The sequence below is a fragment of the Geotrypetes seraphini genome, chromosome 6 (assembly GCF_902459505.1).
Source record: "Geotrypetes seraphini chromosome 6, aGeoSer1.1, whole genome shotgun sequence".
In the NCBI taxonomy this organism is placed as follows: domain Eukaryota; kingdom Metazoa; phylum Chordata; class Amphibia; order Gymnophiona; family Dermophiidae; genus Geotrypetes; species Geotrypetes seraphini.
This window is the reverse complement of record NC_047089.1, coordinates 124,637,796-124,656,190: the sequence shown is the minus strand read 5'-3', so window position 1 is coordinate 124,656,190 and position 18,395 is coordinate 124,637,796. Positions and strand designations below refer to the sequence as shown.

General features: G+C 45.5%; 1 protein-coding gene across 1 annotated transcript in view; it reads right to left on the bottom strand.

Annotated features, from left to right (window-relative positions):
• The window catches only part of NALCN (sodium leak channel, non-selective), a 1,129,711-nt gene that overhangs the window by 919,952 nt on the left and 191,364 nt on the right, over positions 1-18,395 (bottom strand). The window contains exon 4 of the mRNA XM_033948885.1: positions 5,165-5,248. Coding sequence (XP_033804776.1) covers positions 5,165-5,248 — 84 coding nt within the window. The remainder of the gene's footprint in view (positions 1-5,164; positions 5,249-18,395) is intronic.

The following is an 18,395-nucleotide window of genomic DNA, read 5'->3' as shown; positions in this document are numbered from 1 at the left end:
AGAGTAACAGGCATAATAAAGAGCAAAACAGCCTATAAAACCAATCCCTGAGATCAAACACAGACCCATCAACATTTTAGTCACCATCCCCACCATATCAGCATAAAAAACAAAAAATTAAAAGTAAACATTCAAAGGGATAATATATGAAAAACATAAGAGAGTCATGAAAAGGTATGAAGAGACACTCCATCAGCATAATAAAATCATATAAGCCCCAAAAAAAATTCATCAGGTCATCTAGGTACAATTAATTGGCGAGAAGATCTAGGTATAAGGTCATATTATCAGAGGGGGGGAAAAGGAGAGGTTAGGTGAACCTAAAATGAAGAACATGTCACACTGAGGATTAGAAATATTTCATAATAAAATATAAAGACAGTAGAAAAGGCAGAAAAGGAATGCAGTACATACGTAATATGTTAAAAACAGTTCATTATGCTAAGAGGGCAACAGGAGCATGACAATAAAATGAAATTCATCAATCGAATTGGGTACAGTTAATCAGTAAAAAGATCTAAGCCTAAATTCATAATATTACTAACAATTCATTGTGAAGACAGAACGGTACAATAGCAAAAGAAGAGGGGGAAAAGAAGCAGCCATGTCCACATAGGGTTTATAACATTTCATGAGGTGAACGAGGGAGTATAGCAGCGAGAGAGGGGGATCAACAGAAATCGGATATAAACAATACATAATGAAATACAGAGACAGCACAAAGAAAAGAAAAGTGACACAGCATGTATATTGATCGCAAAAAACAATTCATTACTCAAGGGAGCAAACAGTGATAGGAAAAGAAAGGAAACAACAGCAGGCAAGTCGAGTATAAAAGAGCTATGTATCAAATCGGGGGGAAAACAGAAAGAGTGAGAAGAACATAATAATTGATAAGACATATACTAAGGGAGGATTAAGCAAATTAATAGGAGAGGAAGACTCGCAAAATAAAAGGGAGAGGGAAGACAACAGGAGGAGACCGAAAAGAAAAAACAATGATTCTAAACGGGAGGGAGGGAGGAGGGGAAAAATAAGCAGGGACCAGAAAACAATAAGGAGAAACAATTCAGTAATATAAAATCCAGTCATGTAAAGTATGTTAATGGTGGAGCAGTAAAAGGGTGAAGTTCAAAAGAAAAGTCCCCAAAGAGAAATAGCCTTCTGGTGTTCAGGTGTAGTCAGATATTGGAGGGAATGCATCTTCAAAGTCAAGGCAGATGAGGGTTGTGACGGTAGGCAAGATCAGTTCACCCCATTTTTGTTTGATGAATCCAGGAACGCAGAACTTCAGGATCAGAATAATTATCAGTCTTGTTTCGATATGTCACTCGGAGCCGGGCCGGATAAAAGAGGCCGTATTGTGCTCCCAGTTCTTTAAGGTCTTGGCGCAGAGCTAGGAAAGCTTTGCGCCTCGCGGCAGTTGCAGGAGCTAGATCCGGTACGATAATTATTTTCCTGCCCTGGTAGAGCATCGGAGCCTTTCCTTTAGCTGTGGTCAGAATCAGCAGTGCCTGTTGGAAACGAAGCACCTTGACTATGATAGGTCTTGGATGTCTAGCACCTTGTTGAGGGGTGGAGGGCGAGCGATGAGCACGCTCGAGTTCCAGAGCAGGAGTGAGATCGAGATCCAAAAATTTAGGGAGCCAGGATGTTATAAAGGAGAGTGTATCGTTGCCTTCGGCCCCCTCCGGTACTCCAAGGATGCGTAAATTAGATCTTCGGCTACGATTAGCCATATCCTCCAGCTCCGTTGAAAGTTTCAAAATGGCCACGGAATTAGCTTGAATTGCCGGGACGTCTTTTTCCACCGTCGAAACTCTGTTGGCAAGGAGGTCAAAATGCTGCTGTGAGGCGGCTAGTTGTGAGTGGATAGTTTCAAGTTCTATGCGCATATCTTTTGAGATATCAATATGCGTTTTCATCAGCGATTTAATGTGTTGTAATTCTGTCAGGACCGGGTCACGCTCCTCCACGAGGTCCGCGGCAGAGCCATTCTTGTCTGGAGAAGGAGGAGCAGACTTGAGGTGTTTGTTGGATGGTAAAGCCTCTGGTTTGTTTGTTTTTGTAGCCATGATAATCAGAATGTTCTGAGATAGTTAGCTGTATTCAGATAGAGCAAAATAGCAGTTGGTATCAGAAGGATAGTGCGATTGTCCAAACAGGAAGTGGGAGCTTAACGCTCACGCAGCCATGCTGTCTAAGCCCAAACCGGAAGTCCGCCACACAGACATTGGGCCACAGTAGAAGGCAGTGCCAGAAGTATATCTCACCAATAACCCCCTTCTAATGTATGGTGAGTCCTGCAAAACTATCCTAAAACCTACTATACCCACCTGTTTACTATCCCAATGGCTGTAGGTAGCACCTATGCAGCAGTATTGTAGGATTTTGGGGGGCTCACACTGTCCACCATAAATGTAGTACTGTAGTTAAAGTGGATTATGGGCCTGGCTTCTCCTCTCTATGGTTCACTAGCCTACCCACCTGACTACTTAAGACACTTGTGTGATGCTTTACTAGGCTTTCCCATACCAAGTGCTGTTGTTCTAGATCCAGGTATGTACTGTTTTATTCAAATTTTTTTGGGGTGGGAGGGAGTCAATGACCACTGGAAAAGTGTGTGTGGGTCATTACTTAAACCCTCCAGTTGTTATCTGGTTAGTTTGGGTACCCTTTTGGCACTTAGATGCTTCTCAAACAGGTTTCGTCCAAGATAGCCAGGGAAAGGTTTGATTATAGCTGCAAGACATCCAAGTCTAAGCCCAATCCCTCCTGCTGCCACCCCTGAAACATTCCCCAGCACATGACTCAACAACCCCCCCCCCTTCCCCACCCAAAGCCTACCCGTACCCATCCTGGACCTTTATCAGCAAGGCCAGCTGGATGGATGCCTACTCCCTCCGGCCAGCAGGCCCACCTCTTCAGAATGGTGGACCTTCCCCTTTCCAGTGCATCCCAGAATGCCTACACCATGCCCACACCAATTTTTTAGGCACAGCTTTTTCAGATGGACGTCCATGAAATTGTGGACGTCTATTTGTAGAATCGCATCCAGCCTTTAGATGTCTAAGTTCCAATTAATGCTTATTAAAGTCCTTAATTGAGCTTATTATCCACTTTATTTGGACATCTAAGTCGGTAGACGTCCACATTTTGGAATCCTAAAGTTAGACGTCCTTTACAGAATTTAGTCCTGGAAGTCTAACCTAAAGGTACAGAGTGCTCAGAGAGCTGTGCGATGTTCTGGCGGAACCGTTAGCCATGCTCTTCAATCTCTCCCTAAGTACGGGGAGAGTCCCCCTGGACTGGAAAACAGCTAACGTCGTTCCTCTGCACAAAAAGGGTTGCAGAGCAGAGGCTGCGAATTACAGACCAGTGAGTCTCACATCAATAGTGTGTAAACTCATGGAAACTCTACTTAAAGGTAAATTAGACACGATAATGGATGAAGGGAATCTAAGGGATCCCTGTCAACATGGATTCACCAGAGGCAGGTCATGCCAATCCAATCTTATAATCTTCTTCGATTGGGTGACAGGAAAGCTAGACTTGGGAGAGTCTCTGGACATAGTGTACTTGGATTTCAGTAAAGCTTTCGACAGTGTCCCACACTGTAGACTATTAAACAAGATGAAATCGATGGGTTTGGGTGAGAAACTAACTGCATGGGTCAGTGATTGGCTGAGTGGAAGACTTCAGAGGTCAACGGCACCCTCTCTGAGACATCGGAGGTGACTAGTGGAGTGCCGCAGGGCTCAGTCCTGGGACCATCCCTTTTCAACATATTCATAGGGGACTTGACCCGGGGGCTTCAGGGTAAAGTAGCACTGTTCGCCGACGATGCCTAACTGTGTAACATAGTAAGTGAAAGCAACCTCCAGGATAGTATGACACAAGATCTGATCACGTTAAAAAACTGGTCCTCGACATGGCAGCTAGGCTTCAACGCTAAAAAATGTAAGGTCATGCATCTCGGCAGAGGAAATCCATGCAGAACATACTCCTTGAATGGAGAAACGCTAGCTAGGACTTCAGAGGAACAGGACTTGGGGGTAATCATCAGTGCAGACATGAAGGCTGCCAAACAAGTAGAGAAGGCCTCATCAAAGGCAAGGCAAATGATGGGATGTATCAATAGAAGCTTCGTCAGCCGTAAACCTGAAGTCATAATACCACTCTATAGAACCATGGTGAGACCCCATCTGGAATACTGTGTGCAATTCTGGAGGCCACATTACCGGAAAGATGTGCTTCGAGCTGAGTCGGTCCAGAGGATGGCCACTAGGATGGTCTCGGGGCTCAAGGGTCTCTCATACGAAGAAAGACTGGGCAAACTGCAGCTCTATACCCTTGAGGAGCGCAGGGAAAGGGGTGACATGATTGAGACATTTAAGTACGTCACGGGTCGTGTCGAGGTGGAAAACGATATATTCTTTCCCAAGGGACCCTCGGTCACAAGGGGGCACCCGCTCAAACTCAGAGGAGGGAAATTTAGTGGTGACACCAGGAAGTATTTCTTCACAGAAAGGGTGGTAGATCACTGGAACAGACTTCCGGTGCAGGTGATCAAGGCCACCAGCGTGCTCGACTTTAAGAATAAATGGGACATCCACGTGGGATCCCTACGAGGGTCGAGTTAAGGAACTAGGTCATTAGCATTCAGACTTAATGGGGTGGGTCAATAGAGTGGGCAGACTTGATGGGCTGTGGCCCTTTTCTGCCGTCATCTTTCTATGTTTCTATGTTTCTATGACACTATTTAACATACTTAGCAAGGCCATATACACATTTCAATACAAGTAGCCTACTCTCAGGAATGTGGGGGCAGACCAGCTTTTGAACATTGTGCTCATTTTGCATATTGTGCCAGTTTTGAATAGTGTGTTGTTTTTGGATGTTTTACAAAAAAATCCAAAATTCCAGTGCCAAACATGCTCATTTTTAAATCAAAATCAGCACAATATTCAAAATCAGCATAAAATCCAAAATGAACCCAGTATTCAAAAGAATAATAAGCTCTTATCTGGCCATCACTCAGAGCTAATTGCATAAGGGCTTTTGAATATTCTGCTCATTGTTTTTCATTTGTATGTTTGAATATGTAGAAGAGTGTATATTTTAAATGAATTAATGAGTTTATAATATAAAATGATGCAGTTACCTGTAAAACTAATGAAACCCAAAGACAAAATACCATGAATCCATCAAATACACACCAACGATCCTTAACATAGGAGCTGTCACCCTAAAAAATAAAACAAAATATATTTTTTAATAATATAAACCGTATACCCAAGATTAACAGAAATTCATTATACAGAGAGAGAGAGAGATAAAAAAATGCAAGAAAGATTAGGTTTTTTATCTTTGCTAATCTTCTTTCTTGTAAATCCACACTTTATTCCAGGACCAGTGGATTATTTCCATCTACCTGCTTGGATTTTGTAGGAAGCCTCAAACTTCAGTGGCTTAAACCCTTCCCCCTCTCACCTCATCACTGTCCCTGTGAACATCAGTTAGTCTTAAAGCAGCCAGAAACATCTGTAGAGGATAATAACAATAGAGAGGGGAATGGGTAAACTCCCCAGCAAGTAAGTCAATTCTGCTCATATCAATATATGCAAAATAGCAACAATGAAATACATGAGAACAGGTCATGAAATTTTAGAAACCTGAACGACTAAACAGTACTATAAGGACCTGAACTAAGGACCTCCTTAACTAAGTGCTAAACCCATTCTGATGGCACTCTTATAAAGGCTGGTCAGAAAACGGAAATCCAGCTTACTAGTACATGTAAAGGCATACAATCAGCAAGGTATAGGGCAGGTTATCGGAATAAAGTATGGATTTACAAGAAAGAAGATTAGCAAAGGTAAGAATCTAATCTTTTGTTCTTGTACAATCCCTCTTTATTCCGGGTTCAGTGGGACGTAACAGAGCAGTCCTGAAAATTCAGGGTAGGACTGATGAGCCTGCTGCCAAACCAGAGGCACCAAAAGCAGCATCCTGCTTGGCTGCCACATCGATCCTGTAAAACTTAAAACTTGGTGAACATATGCAAGGATGACCAGGTAGTAGCCCTGCAAATCTCATCCAGAGAAACAGCCAACGACTCTGCCCAAGAGGATAAAACACCTCTGGTACAATGAGCCCGCCAGCGGGGCGGTGGGGGAGGGTGGGGAGGCTGCTTTCCAGCCGCCATGTAAGCTGCTGAAATGGCCATACATATCCACCTGGAATGATGGCGTTAGAAGCCTGGCCCCAGGACCGGCCAGAACAAACAGATGTTCAGAGAGGCAAAACTCAGTGATCTCCAGGTACCGCAACCACATACTGCACATGTCCAAGGACCGCAACACTTGGTCCTGCTTCCTCAAACCAGAGGAAGCAAAAGCAGGGAGTCAGACTTCCTGATTCACATGGATAGAGGAAACCACTTTGGGAAGAAAGGAACAGTGTGCAGTATGTAGAAAAGGATCCCAGCAGGATGGAGCCTGAAGTTCCGAAACCATGTAGGCTGAGGATCGTGAGATCCATAAGGGATGCCTGCTCCAGATGCTCATATAGCGGATGAGCCAGAGAACAGAGAACCAGGTTAAGATTCCAAGTTGGATAGGAAAAGCACAACGGAGGCCTAAGTCGCAGAGTGCCCTGCAGAAAAAGAGCTTCATCTGGATGAGCTGCCAAGCAGTCTCTCAGAGAAGGAGGGCCCATATACAAAAGACCAGCAATCTGCACCCATAGAGAAGCCACCGCTAGGCCCTTCTTCAGGCCATCCTGTAGAAACTCCAGAACCCAAGGGACTGACGGGACAGACAGGTACACCTGCTGCAGGCTGCACCAGGCCTGAAAACATCTCAAAGCTTTTGCATAAGCAAACACTGTGGATTTCCTTTTGCTGTGTAGTAACGTGGCAATCACAGCCAAAGAATAGCCCCGGCTAGTCAAGGCTGCATGCTCAAGTGCCATGCCATAAGGCCAAAGCAGTCCGGATCCTGCATCACAATCGGACCCTGCGTGAGCAGGTGAAAATGACAAGGTAGCCGGAGCCCCCGATCCAGCTGCAGCGGAACCAAGTCAGCATACCTCAATCGATTAGGGATGGCCAGGATCACTGGTCCTCCATGGGCTGTTATCCATCTCAACAGATGTCCTCTCATGGGCCACGGAGAGAAGACATATAGGAAACCTTCCCATGGCCAGAGCTGAACCACAGCACCCAGACCTGCGCTGCCATCCTTGCGATGGTGACTGAAGAACCAATCTGCTCTCTTGTTGGCTGCAGTCACAATGAGATCAAACGTGGGACACCCCTACTGATCTACTATGCACTCGAATGCTCTTTGAGAAAGAGACCACTCTCCTGGGTCCAAAGTCTGAAGACTGAGAAAATCCACTTGAATGTTGTCCACTCCTGCCACTTGCGCTGCTGACAGCACAAGGAAGAGAAGCTGAGCCTTCACACTCAGAGAGGGACTTCTCATGCCCCCCTGCCAATTGACATAAGCCACCACCGTGGCATTGTCTGAAAAGACAGCTTGATGATAGAGATGACGCTCAAAATGGTGAAGAGCCAGCCAAATCACCTGAAGCTCCAAGTGATTGATTGACCAATTGTGCTCTGAGGGCGCCCATAAGCCCTGAACAAAGACAGTCATACACCCCCCACCCCCCAGCCTTTGCGACTTTCATCCATAGACAGAATCACTCAATTCTGAATCCTGAGTGGAAGGCCCCTAGAGAATGAGAGGGGCCACAACCACCATGCAAAACTGTTTCATGCCACAGTCATCCAAGGCAGGGGTGTATGTAATGTGTCCCACTGGAGATTCCAGCGCAAAAGCAGAGTATCCTGAAGCAGACACAGATGGGCTCTGGCCCAAGGAATCACATCAAATGTAACCACAATGATCCCCAGAACCTGGAGGTACTGCCAAGCCGTTAGGACTGGAGTAGTTCCTGATAACCTGTCGAAGCTTCTGATGAGAGACACGCAGGAACACTTTGTTCTGGACTTTGTGAAATCGAACTCCCAGGTATTTCAAATCCTGCGTTGGCTTGAAGTGACTCTTCCTGAAATTGATCACTCAGCCCAGGCTCTGCAGAAACTGCAGCAACTGTGCCACCTGATGAACAGCCTGCCACCCCTTGGACTGCAAAGGAGCTCTGATAAACCAGTCATCCAGATACAGGTGAACCAGGACACCCAGGGTTCAAAGATGGGCTGCCACCATCATCACTTTGGCAAAGGTCCTGGGTGCCATTGCCAATCCAAGGGGCATCGCTGTAAACTGGAAATATTGCCCTAAGACATGGAACCTCAGATACTTCCAGTGGTCTCGAAAAATGAGAATGTGGAGTTATGCCTCTGTCAGATCCAGAGAGGCTAGAAACTCCCCTGGTGCCACTAATGCTATCACTAAGCACACTGTCTCCATGCAGAAGTGGGTCACTTTCAGGACCACATTGACTGACTTGAGATCCAGAATCAGTCTCCAATCTTTGGAGCCTTTCCTTGGAATGATGAAGTATATCAAGTATCTCCCAGAGCCCGAATCTCGTTCTGGAACGGGTTCTGTGGCTGGAAAGCTGAACTTTGAATCTTCTGACTACCTCATCGGCCTGATGTCCAAGATTGGGCACCTCTGCCACCCATGACACGCAGAACGCCTAGTAGTAGAACAAAGTCTGGCCCTAATCCTGGGTGCACCTCCATGGAACCACTTAGTCTGCGCTCGACCTACTAGCAGACGAACCTCAGGTGAGCTAGCTCCCAAGGGAATGGTCCCTGAGCCTCAAACTGATGTGCAGGCTGTCCAGAGGGCTTATTGATAAGCAGCGAACCCTCTAGAAGCAGACTTTTCCAAAATGTCTGTGATCTCCCACAGCTGGAGCTATCCCCGCAGTGAACCTCCGCAGCATGAAAACCTCAAACGCAAATACTGAAATCGCATGGAATAAAACACAAGCAGAAAAGACAAGCTCCTACAACCTGGCTTGTAGGAAGAAAGACTGATCTTCACAGGGACACTGATGAGGTAAGACGGGGAGGGGTTTAAGCCTCTGAAGTTTGAGGCTTCCTACAAAGTCCTAGCGGGTAGATGGAAATAACTGGTCCTTGGATTGTACAAGAACTAATCATTAATGAATTTGTTTAAAATAGAGCATATGATTTAAACATAAACACAAAATTTTGGCCCTCTTTTATCAAACCATGTTAGGGGTTTTAATTGCCAGCCACTTAGGAAAAACTTTGATGTTCATAGAATTCCTATGAGTGTCATAGCTTTCACTGCAGCGGCCAGTGATAAAAAACCCTAACTCAGCTTAATAAAAGAGGGCCTATATTTGTATACTGGTATATGCTAAACACCTATGGCCTGGCTGCCCTGGGTAGGCCGGCCCTTGCTATTGGTAGCCTAGCTAGTATATGGATGGGGACCACTGGGGAATACCAGGTACTGTAGGCTGCAGGTCCCTATGTTGGGTAGCAGCAGCAGCAGCAGCAGCAGCATAGTGGAGCCATATATTGCTTGAGAGAAGGCAATCACAAACCACTCACTCCTGTATTCTGCCTTGAAACATCACAGGGAGGATTCCTCACTGTGCATATAGCCATGGAGTCAACTTGAAGACATACACTAAAGAGTTTGATGTAATTAACAATTCAAATGAGCTGAACATCCATAGGGAAAAAGATTTGTACTTATTTTGTACCTGGAACAATATACCATAAATTGCAAAAGTTGCTGTATTGCAGTTCACTGATATATCCTCTTTAATGTGATGGAGATATACTGGAGTTAAATACCATTGATATAATTGCTTATACCCATTCTTCACCAGATTACTCACTATTGATATCCTAAGGAGAGATTGGAAAATCTGCCTCCATTGACCGAGATCAAAATGTTGGTGTAGCAATGCCTCCCACGTGGTTGTATTCATAGTAGGAGGTTTTCCTCAGTGCAATAAGGCCCTGTAGAGGCGTAAAATACTACCCCTACTACTGGGGTACCTTATCCCATGGTGGATCCACACACAGAAGGTCTGACGAAGTCCATTTTCAAATGAAAGATAGTACTTGCCAATATTGGAACTGATCCATCTGTGTGAAGTTCTATGTTTTCACTAGCTCAGTCAAAGGGAGCAGCCTGCCATCAACCAAAAATTGTCCCAAAGATGCCAAACTCCCCTCTGCCCACTGCCCATATCTCACATCAGTGCTCCCTAGAACACATCCCTCTGCCACCACTAACGGGGTTTGCTTAAACACAGTGGATTGAATCTTAATCCAGAGCAGCAGTACATTGATATTAGCAGATGGGCCCGTCCCACTATTACCTGTAGATCCTTCTTAGAGAGCCAAGGGAGGTGACTAAGAGAGATATCCCCAGGACTCTTTCTGAACCCAAGATCTGTGGCCATCACTTCACCATGCTAGCAAATTGTGTAACTGGGCTGCTAAATAGTACAGCAGAATGTTGGGAACACCCATACCTCCCCAATCAGGGCCTTAGGCCCATCCCCTGCATCCCAGGATGCACCAGGAAGGGGCAGGCCCACCATATGGAGAGGTGAACCTGTGGGCAGGAGGGACTGGGCATCCCTCCTGCTGTCTTCTTCACATAAGAGGTATGGGGGATTTTCAGGGATTTTTTTGAGGGGAGCTGGGGGGGGCAGGAGCTGAGACAGGAGGGAGTGGACATCCCTCCTGCTGATTATTTTCAAAGTACGAGGAGTTGGGAAAGGGAGGGGAGGGGGGCCTGGCATGGGGGGTGGGTTCGGTCAGTTCCGGGGAGGGGTCGGTTCCACAGGGAAGCACCTGGTGGCAGGAGGGAATGGGCACCCTCCTGGCAATTTTTTTTTTCCAACATTCAGGGGTATGGAAGGGGAGGCAGTTCACATTATGGGGGAGTTCGCAGCAGCAGCAGCACGGGGCTGGCCTGCAGACGCAAAGATCACTCCTGCTGTGCAACGCTGGTGGCGCGATTCGAGGAGGCCGCCGCCAGCGAGGGATGTAAGGGGAGAGAGGTAAGGGAGGGCAGGGTGATGATTTTTAAACATTGTATAAGCCACAGTTAATACAATGGGGTGGCTTATCTACCAGTTTTTAAACTCATATAGGCATTTTTTGTGGCCTTTACTAGGGGGCGGCCTATATGTGGGGAAATATGGTATACATGCTTGAAGTATGGGAAACAAAATTCTGGATCTAGAAGCTGTGATAGAAGAAGAGATTTGGATATAGTGGCGATCACGGAGACATGGTTCACAAAGAACCATGATTGGGATGTAGTTACAACGGGCTATGATCTGTTCACAAAATACAGGGTAGGAAGAAAAAGATTCAAAGAAGAGCGACCAAGATGATAAAGGGGATGGCACTTCTCTCGTATGAGGAAAGACTACAATGGTTAGAGCTCTTCAGCTTGGAAAAGAGACGGCTGAGGGGAGATATGATTGAAGTCTACAAAATGTAATGTAATGTAATGTAATTTATTTCTTATATACCGCTACATCCGTTAGGTTCTAAGCGGTTTACAGAAAATATACATTAAGATTAGAAATAAGAAAGGTACTTGAAAAATTCCCTTACTGTCCCGAAGGCTCACAATCTAACTAAAGTACCTGGAGGGTAATAGAGAAGTGAAAAGTAGAGTTAGAAGAAAAATAAAAATAAAATAAACATTTTAACAAGACAGCATTGATCTAAATACTTTGGAAGGTAGAAGAGAGGATAGAAAGGAATAGAAGCAGAAGGAGTATCTTGAATGGAGTAGAATGGGTACAAGTGGATCAATTTTTCACTCCATCAAAAATTACGAAGACTAGGGGACATTCGATGAAGTTACAGGGAAATACTTTTAAAACCAATATGAGGAAATTTTTTTTAACTCATAGAATAGTTAAGCTCTGGAACGCATTGGCAGAGGTTGTGGATAGCATAACTGGTTTTAAGAAAGGTTTGGACAAGTTTCTGGAGGAAAAGTCCATAGTCTGTTATTGTGAAAGACATGTGGGAAGCCACTGCTTGCCCTGAAATGGTAGTATGGAATATTGCTACTCCTTGGGTTTTGGCCAGGTATTAGCGACCTGGATTGGCTACCGTAAGAATGGGCTACTGGACTTGATGGACCATTGCTCTGAAGAAGTAAGGCTATTCTTATGTTAGTAACATAGTAGATGACGGCAGATAAAGACCCGAATGGTCCATCCAGTCTGCCCAATCTGATTCAATTTAAAATTTTTTTTTTTTTTTTCTTCTTAGCTATTTCTGGGCGAGAATCCAAAGCTTTACCCGGTACTGTGCTTGGGTTCCAACTGCCGAAATCTCTGTTAAGACTTACTCCAGCCCATCTACACCCTCCCAGCCATTGAAGCCCTCCCCTGCCCATCCTCCTCCAAACGGCCATGCACAGACACAGACCGTACAAGTCTGCCCAGTAACTGGCCTAGTTCAATCTTTAATATTATTTTCTGATTCTAAATCTTCTGTGTTCATCCCACGCTTCTTTGAACTCAGTCACAGTTTTACTCTCCACCACCTCTCTCGGGAGCGCATTCCAGGCATCCACCACCCTCTCCGTAAAGTAGAATTTCCTAACATTGCCCCTGAATCTACCACCCCTCAACCTCAAATTATGTCCTCTGCTTTTACCATTTTCCTTTCTCTGGAAAAGATTTTGTTCTACGTTAATACCCTTTAAGTATTTGAACGTCTGAGTCATATCTCCCCTGTCTCTCCTTTCCTCTAGGGTATACATATTCAGGGCTTCCAGTCTCTCCTCATACGTCTTCTGGCGCAAGCCTCCTATCATTTTCGTCACCCTCCTCTGGACCGCCTCAAGTCTTCTTACGTCTTTCGCCAGATACGGTCTCCAAAACTGAACACAATACTCCAAGTGGGGCCTCACCAATGACCTGTACAGGGGCATCAACACCTTCTTCCTTCTACTGACTACGCCTCTCTTTATACAGCCCAGAATCCTTCTGGCAGCAGCCACTGCCTTGTCACACTGTTTTTTCGCCTTTAGATCTTCGGACACTATCACCCCAAGGTCCCAATCCCCGTCCGTGCATATCAGCTTCTCTCCTCCCAGCATATACGGTTCCTTCCTATTATTAATCCCCAAATGCATTACTCTGCATTTCTTTGCATTGAATTTTAGTTGCCAGGCATTAGACCATTCCTCTAACTTTTGCAGATCCTTTTTCATATTTTCCACTCCCTCTTCGGTGTCTACTCTGTTACAAATCTTGGTATCATCTGCAAAAAGGCACACTTTTCCTTCTAACCCTTCAGCAATGTCACTTACATACATATTGAACAGGATTGGCCCCAGCACCGAACCCTGAGGAACTCCACTAGTCACCTTTCCTTCCTTCGAGTGACTTCCATTAACCACCACCCTCTGGTGTCTGTCCGACAGCCAGTTTCTGACCCAGTTCACCACTTTGGGTCCTAACTTCAGCCCTTCAAGTTTGTTCAACAGCCTCCTATGAGGAACTGTATCAAAGGCTTTGCTGAAATCCAAGTAATTTACATCTAGCATATGTCCTCGATCCAGCTCTCTGGTCACCCAATCAAAAAATTCAATCAGGTTCGTTTGGCACGATTTACCTTTTGTAAAGCCATGTTGCCTCGGATCATGTAACCCATTAGATTCAAGGAAATACACTATCCTTTCTTTCAGCAACACTTCCATTATTTTTCCAACAACTGAAGTGAGGCTCACCGGCCTGTAGTTTCCTGCTTCATCCCTGTGACCACTTTTATGAATAGGGACCACATCCGCTCTCCTCCAATCCCCAGGAATCACTCCCGTCTCCAGAGATTTGTTGAACAAGTCTTTAATAGGACTCGCCAGAACCTCTCTGAGCTCCCTTAGTATCCTGGGATGGATCCCGTCTGGTCCCATCGCTTTGTCCACCTTCAGTTTTTCAAGTTGCTCATAAACACCCTCCTCCGTGAACGGCGCAGAATCTACTCCATTTTCTCGTGTAACTTTGCCAGACAATCTCGGTCCTTCTCCAGGATTTTCTTCTGTGAACACAGAACAGAAGTATTTGTTTAGCACATTTGCTTTCTCCTCATCACTCTCCACATATTTGTTCCCAGCATCTTTTAGCCTAGCAATTCCATTTTTTGTCTTCCTCCTTTCACTAATATATCTGAAAAAATTTTTATCTCCCTTTTTTACATTTTTAGCCATTTGTTCTTCCGCCTGTGCATTCGCCAAACGTATCTCTCTCTTGGCTTCTTTCAGTTTCACCCTGTAGTCCTTTCTGCTCTCCTCTTCTTGGGTTTTTTTTTATATTTCACGAACGCCAACTCTTTCGCCTTTATTTTCTCAGCCACTAGGTTGGCAAACCATATCGGCTTCCTTTTTCTCTTGTTTTATTGATTTTCTTCTCATAAAGGTCCGTAGCCATTTTTATCGCTCCTTTCAGCTTAGGCCACTGTCTTTCCACTTCTCTTATGTCCTCCCAACCTAACAGCTCTTTCTTCAGGTACTCTCCCATTGAATTAAAGTCCGTACGTTTGAAATCTAGGAGTTTAAGTATCGTGCGGCCGCTCTCCACTTTAGCTGTTATATCAAACCAAACCGTTTGATGATCGCTACTTCCCAGGTGAGCACCCACTCAAACATTAGAGATACTCTCTCCATTTGTGAGGACCAGATCCAATATCGCTTTTTCCCTTGTGGGTTCCGTCACCATTTGTCTGAGCAGAGCCTCTTGAAATGCATCCACAATCTCCCTACTTCTTTCCGATTCCGCAGACGGAATATTCCAGTCCGCATCCGGGAGGTTGAAATCTCCCAACAGCAGAACCTCCTCTTTCCTTCCACACTTTTGGATATCCACAATCAGATCCTTATCAATTTACTGTGATTGAGTCGGAGGTCTGTAGACTATACCCATGTAGATAGAAGTTCCTTCTTCTCTTTTCAGAGGGATCCATATCGCTTCTTCCTCTCCCCAGGTCCCTTGCACTTCAGTCGTTTGGATATTGATCTTTACATAGAGAGCTACTCCTCTACCTTTTTGACCATCTCTGTCCTTCCTAAAAAGATTATATCCCGGTATGTTTGCATCCCATCCATGTGATTCACTGAACCTTGTCTCTGTGATAGCGACAATATCTAGATCTGCCTCTAACATCAGGGCTTGCAGATCATGAACTTTGTTGCTTAGACTGCGAGCATTTGTGGTCATCGCTTTCCAGCTATTTTTCAGCGATAATCTCCTTTTTCATATGGATTTTTGTTTCGTTTCACTTTCCGTTGCAATATTAAGAAATAAGTTGCTGATATTGTTTATGTTGCAGTCTTTACTACTATCACATCTTTTCTTTTGCTGGGGGTGATCTCTATAATTGTCCTTTGTACATACACCACCCCCACCTTCTAGTTTAAATGCCTAGAAAAATATTGTTTAAATTTCTCTGCAAGGTTTCTTTTTCCTGCTGTAGTAATATGTAGCCCATCAGTGCAATATAGCTTCTTGTCCTTCCATGTATTTCCCCATCCTCCTATGTACCTTAAACCTTCTTGATGACACCAGGCTTTGAGCCATCTATTAAAGTCCTCTGTATTTTTCACTCTTTGCTCTCTCTTTCCATATGCAGGCAGTATTTCAGAAAAAGCTAAAGTCTATACAAAAGATTTCACGCCCTCACCAAGCTCCCGAAAAGCTTTCTGTGCTGCAAGTGTGGAGTTGTTGGCCAGGTCATTTGTTCCCAGATGGATAACAACATCAGTGTTAAAATCCTTAGTTTCTTCCTTAATTATAGTCTGTAATTTGCCTGGAACTCCTGGTAGCTGAGGATCCTGGAAGACATTTTACTATTTTGGTCTCCTCGCCTTGGGTTCCAAGGTTAATGCCTCTGATAATGGAATCCCCCAATAGCAATAGTTTTCTGTTTTGGGCTTTTTTATTTGGGCTTAGGGTGAACTTGTTCTCTTGAGTTACCTTCATTGGTTCCAGTCCCACCTCCCTTCTGTTTTCTTGAGTATTGCAGTGCACTAGTGGATTAAGGAATTCTGTAGAGGTAATATTTGTGAAGGTGGATGTTTCTGTGTTACATGTCGCAGTCTTCCTGAGCCTACTGTGACCCATTTATTCCTGGGCTGTTTTATTCTTTGAGGTAAAGGTGGTAAGTTGGTATGATTTTGTGGACTGATGGAAGCTGCTTTAATTGTATTCAATTCCTGGTTAAGTTTGCAGAGCTCCTCATTAATACTAGCAAGTTGAAGACAGATGGGGCAAGCCTTAAGCCTCCAAACAGTATGTCTTGGAATTAAAGCACCACAGTGATTGCATAGAATAAAGGTTATCTTGATTGGTTGTGAAGTGACTTGATTTGAGTAGTCCTGATTATTTGGGTCTCTATATATGAAAAGTGATCCCTGGGGTTGGTGGGACTATAAGTCTTACTCTTATTCCTATGAAGAGAAAGGGAAAGAGGAAATACGATTTAACAAAGGAAAGACAAGGGTTTATTTTTTTGTGTTTTTTTTAGTAAGAAACAGGGATGAGAAGAGAAATTAAGCAGATATAATGCTGAAAAACAGTGAAAAGAGCAGAATATGAAATGCTGAGTAACTTAGCTTTTAGAATTTCACCAGGCAGCCTTGTTCACAGCTGCTCACAACACTCATAGGAACGCGGAGTATTCAGCATGCCAGCCGGCGCTAAAAAACGTTTTCATATTTTTGTAAAATGGAGGGCAGAAAGCTATTTTACAATAATCTATAATCGACAAGACTAACGACTGCACCAGCAATTGAAATGCTGAGTTCTCGGCTGACGTGATGAGTCTGGAGTGAGAGGACGTGTTTTTTTGAGCTCTCTGACCTCGGGTCTCCAAATACCAGCTTAACTCACTTTAAACTACTGGCTGGCTATCTTAGCCCCCACCGGATCTTTTGCTACGGTTGGGAGTGTGCGGGGGGTGTCTCGCAGGGTCGCTGGGACCCGGTATGCCGGTACGGTTAGCAAAGACACCAAAGCAGAAGTCGGCCCTGTCGGGGTCTAAGATGGCGGCGTCCCCGACTCCAGTTTCGGCACCAGCACAGTGGGGTGAATGGGCCCAGGAGATCTCCCGCATGGTTACAGCGGCCCTGGAAGATCGTTTGCACAAACTGCAATCTGCAATGGAGGGCATAAACGAGCGCTTTGAGTCCCACGCTACCCGCATCGCAGAGGTGGAGCAACGCATATCTGATGGGGAAGACGCGGCTTCACAAGATCGGGAAAGTGTGATCGCCCTGAAGGCTCAGGTGGCCACCCTAACCGGCCGGCTAGATGATCAAGAGAATCGCCAGCGGCGAAATAATCTACGGGTGGTGGGTCTGCCGGAGATTCGGGCAGATCTTGAGTTGTATAATTTTTTCCAAGTTTGGCTCCCGACACGGCTGGGCCTAGAGCCGCCGGTGGCGGGCTTTCTGTGCGAGAGGGCACATCGCCTGGGGCAGCGCTCGGGAGATTCGAATCGTCCCCGAGCAGCGATAGCGCGGTACCTGAACTGGAGGGAGAAAGAACTTATTCTTCATGCTTACAGGAAAGCCGGCCTGCTGGAATATGAGGGGCGGAAGTTGCTGTTATTCAATGACTACTCCCTCCACGTGGCGTCCCTCCGCAGAGAAATGGCGCCCCTGTGCACAGCATTCCATCGGAGAGGAGTGCGCTTTGCGCTAGTCTACCCAGCGTCTCTGCGTGTCTGGAGGGAGGGAAAGCCTTACACCTTCCCTGATCGTGCGGAGGCCCAGCGCTATTTGGATTCCCTACCTGTGGCTGACAACGGAGGAGTCCCTGCAGCAGATCGGGTGGCTTGAGCAGCATGGTCGGGGAGTCCTGCATCCGGTCTTTGCCTCTTAACTTTCTGCTTGCTGACCAGGAGAAGAGACTGTGACACTGTGCTTCCCGGTGCTCTGCTGGCTGGTTTCGGCTGGTGTGAGCGGGGGAGGATGGTGGGACTGGGGACTGGCAAGGTTTGGTGATTTTGCCGTGCTCCCTTGCTGTTGGGATGAGGGCTGGACTGGTTTCAAAGTTCCCAGCCTTCTTCTTCTTTCAATATCTGGCTGTTGTTTGCTCTTCTATTTGGGGTAAAATGGGCAGTGTCGTTCCTCCTGTGGTGGGTGGGCTTTCTTGTTGTATATCTGCCAGTATTCTTTCTTCTTTTGTTTAGGGGGATCCGGGGGTTTTGAGAGCTCTGTAGGGGTTGTTTCTGTTTTTGGGTGTGCTGTACATTGTTTTTTCCCTCACCTTGTTCTGTTTTGTTAGGGGTAGGGTTTTTGGGGATGCCTCCGGGGATGGTTTCCTATGGGGGACGGGGTGGGGCTGTTCCCTTCTTTTTCATTCTGTGCTGGGAGGCCCTGGGG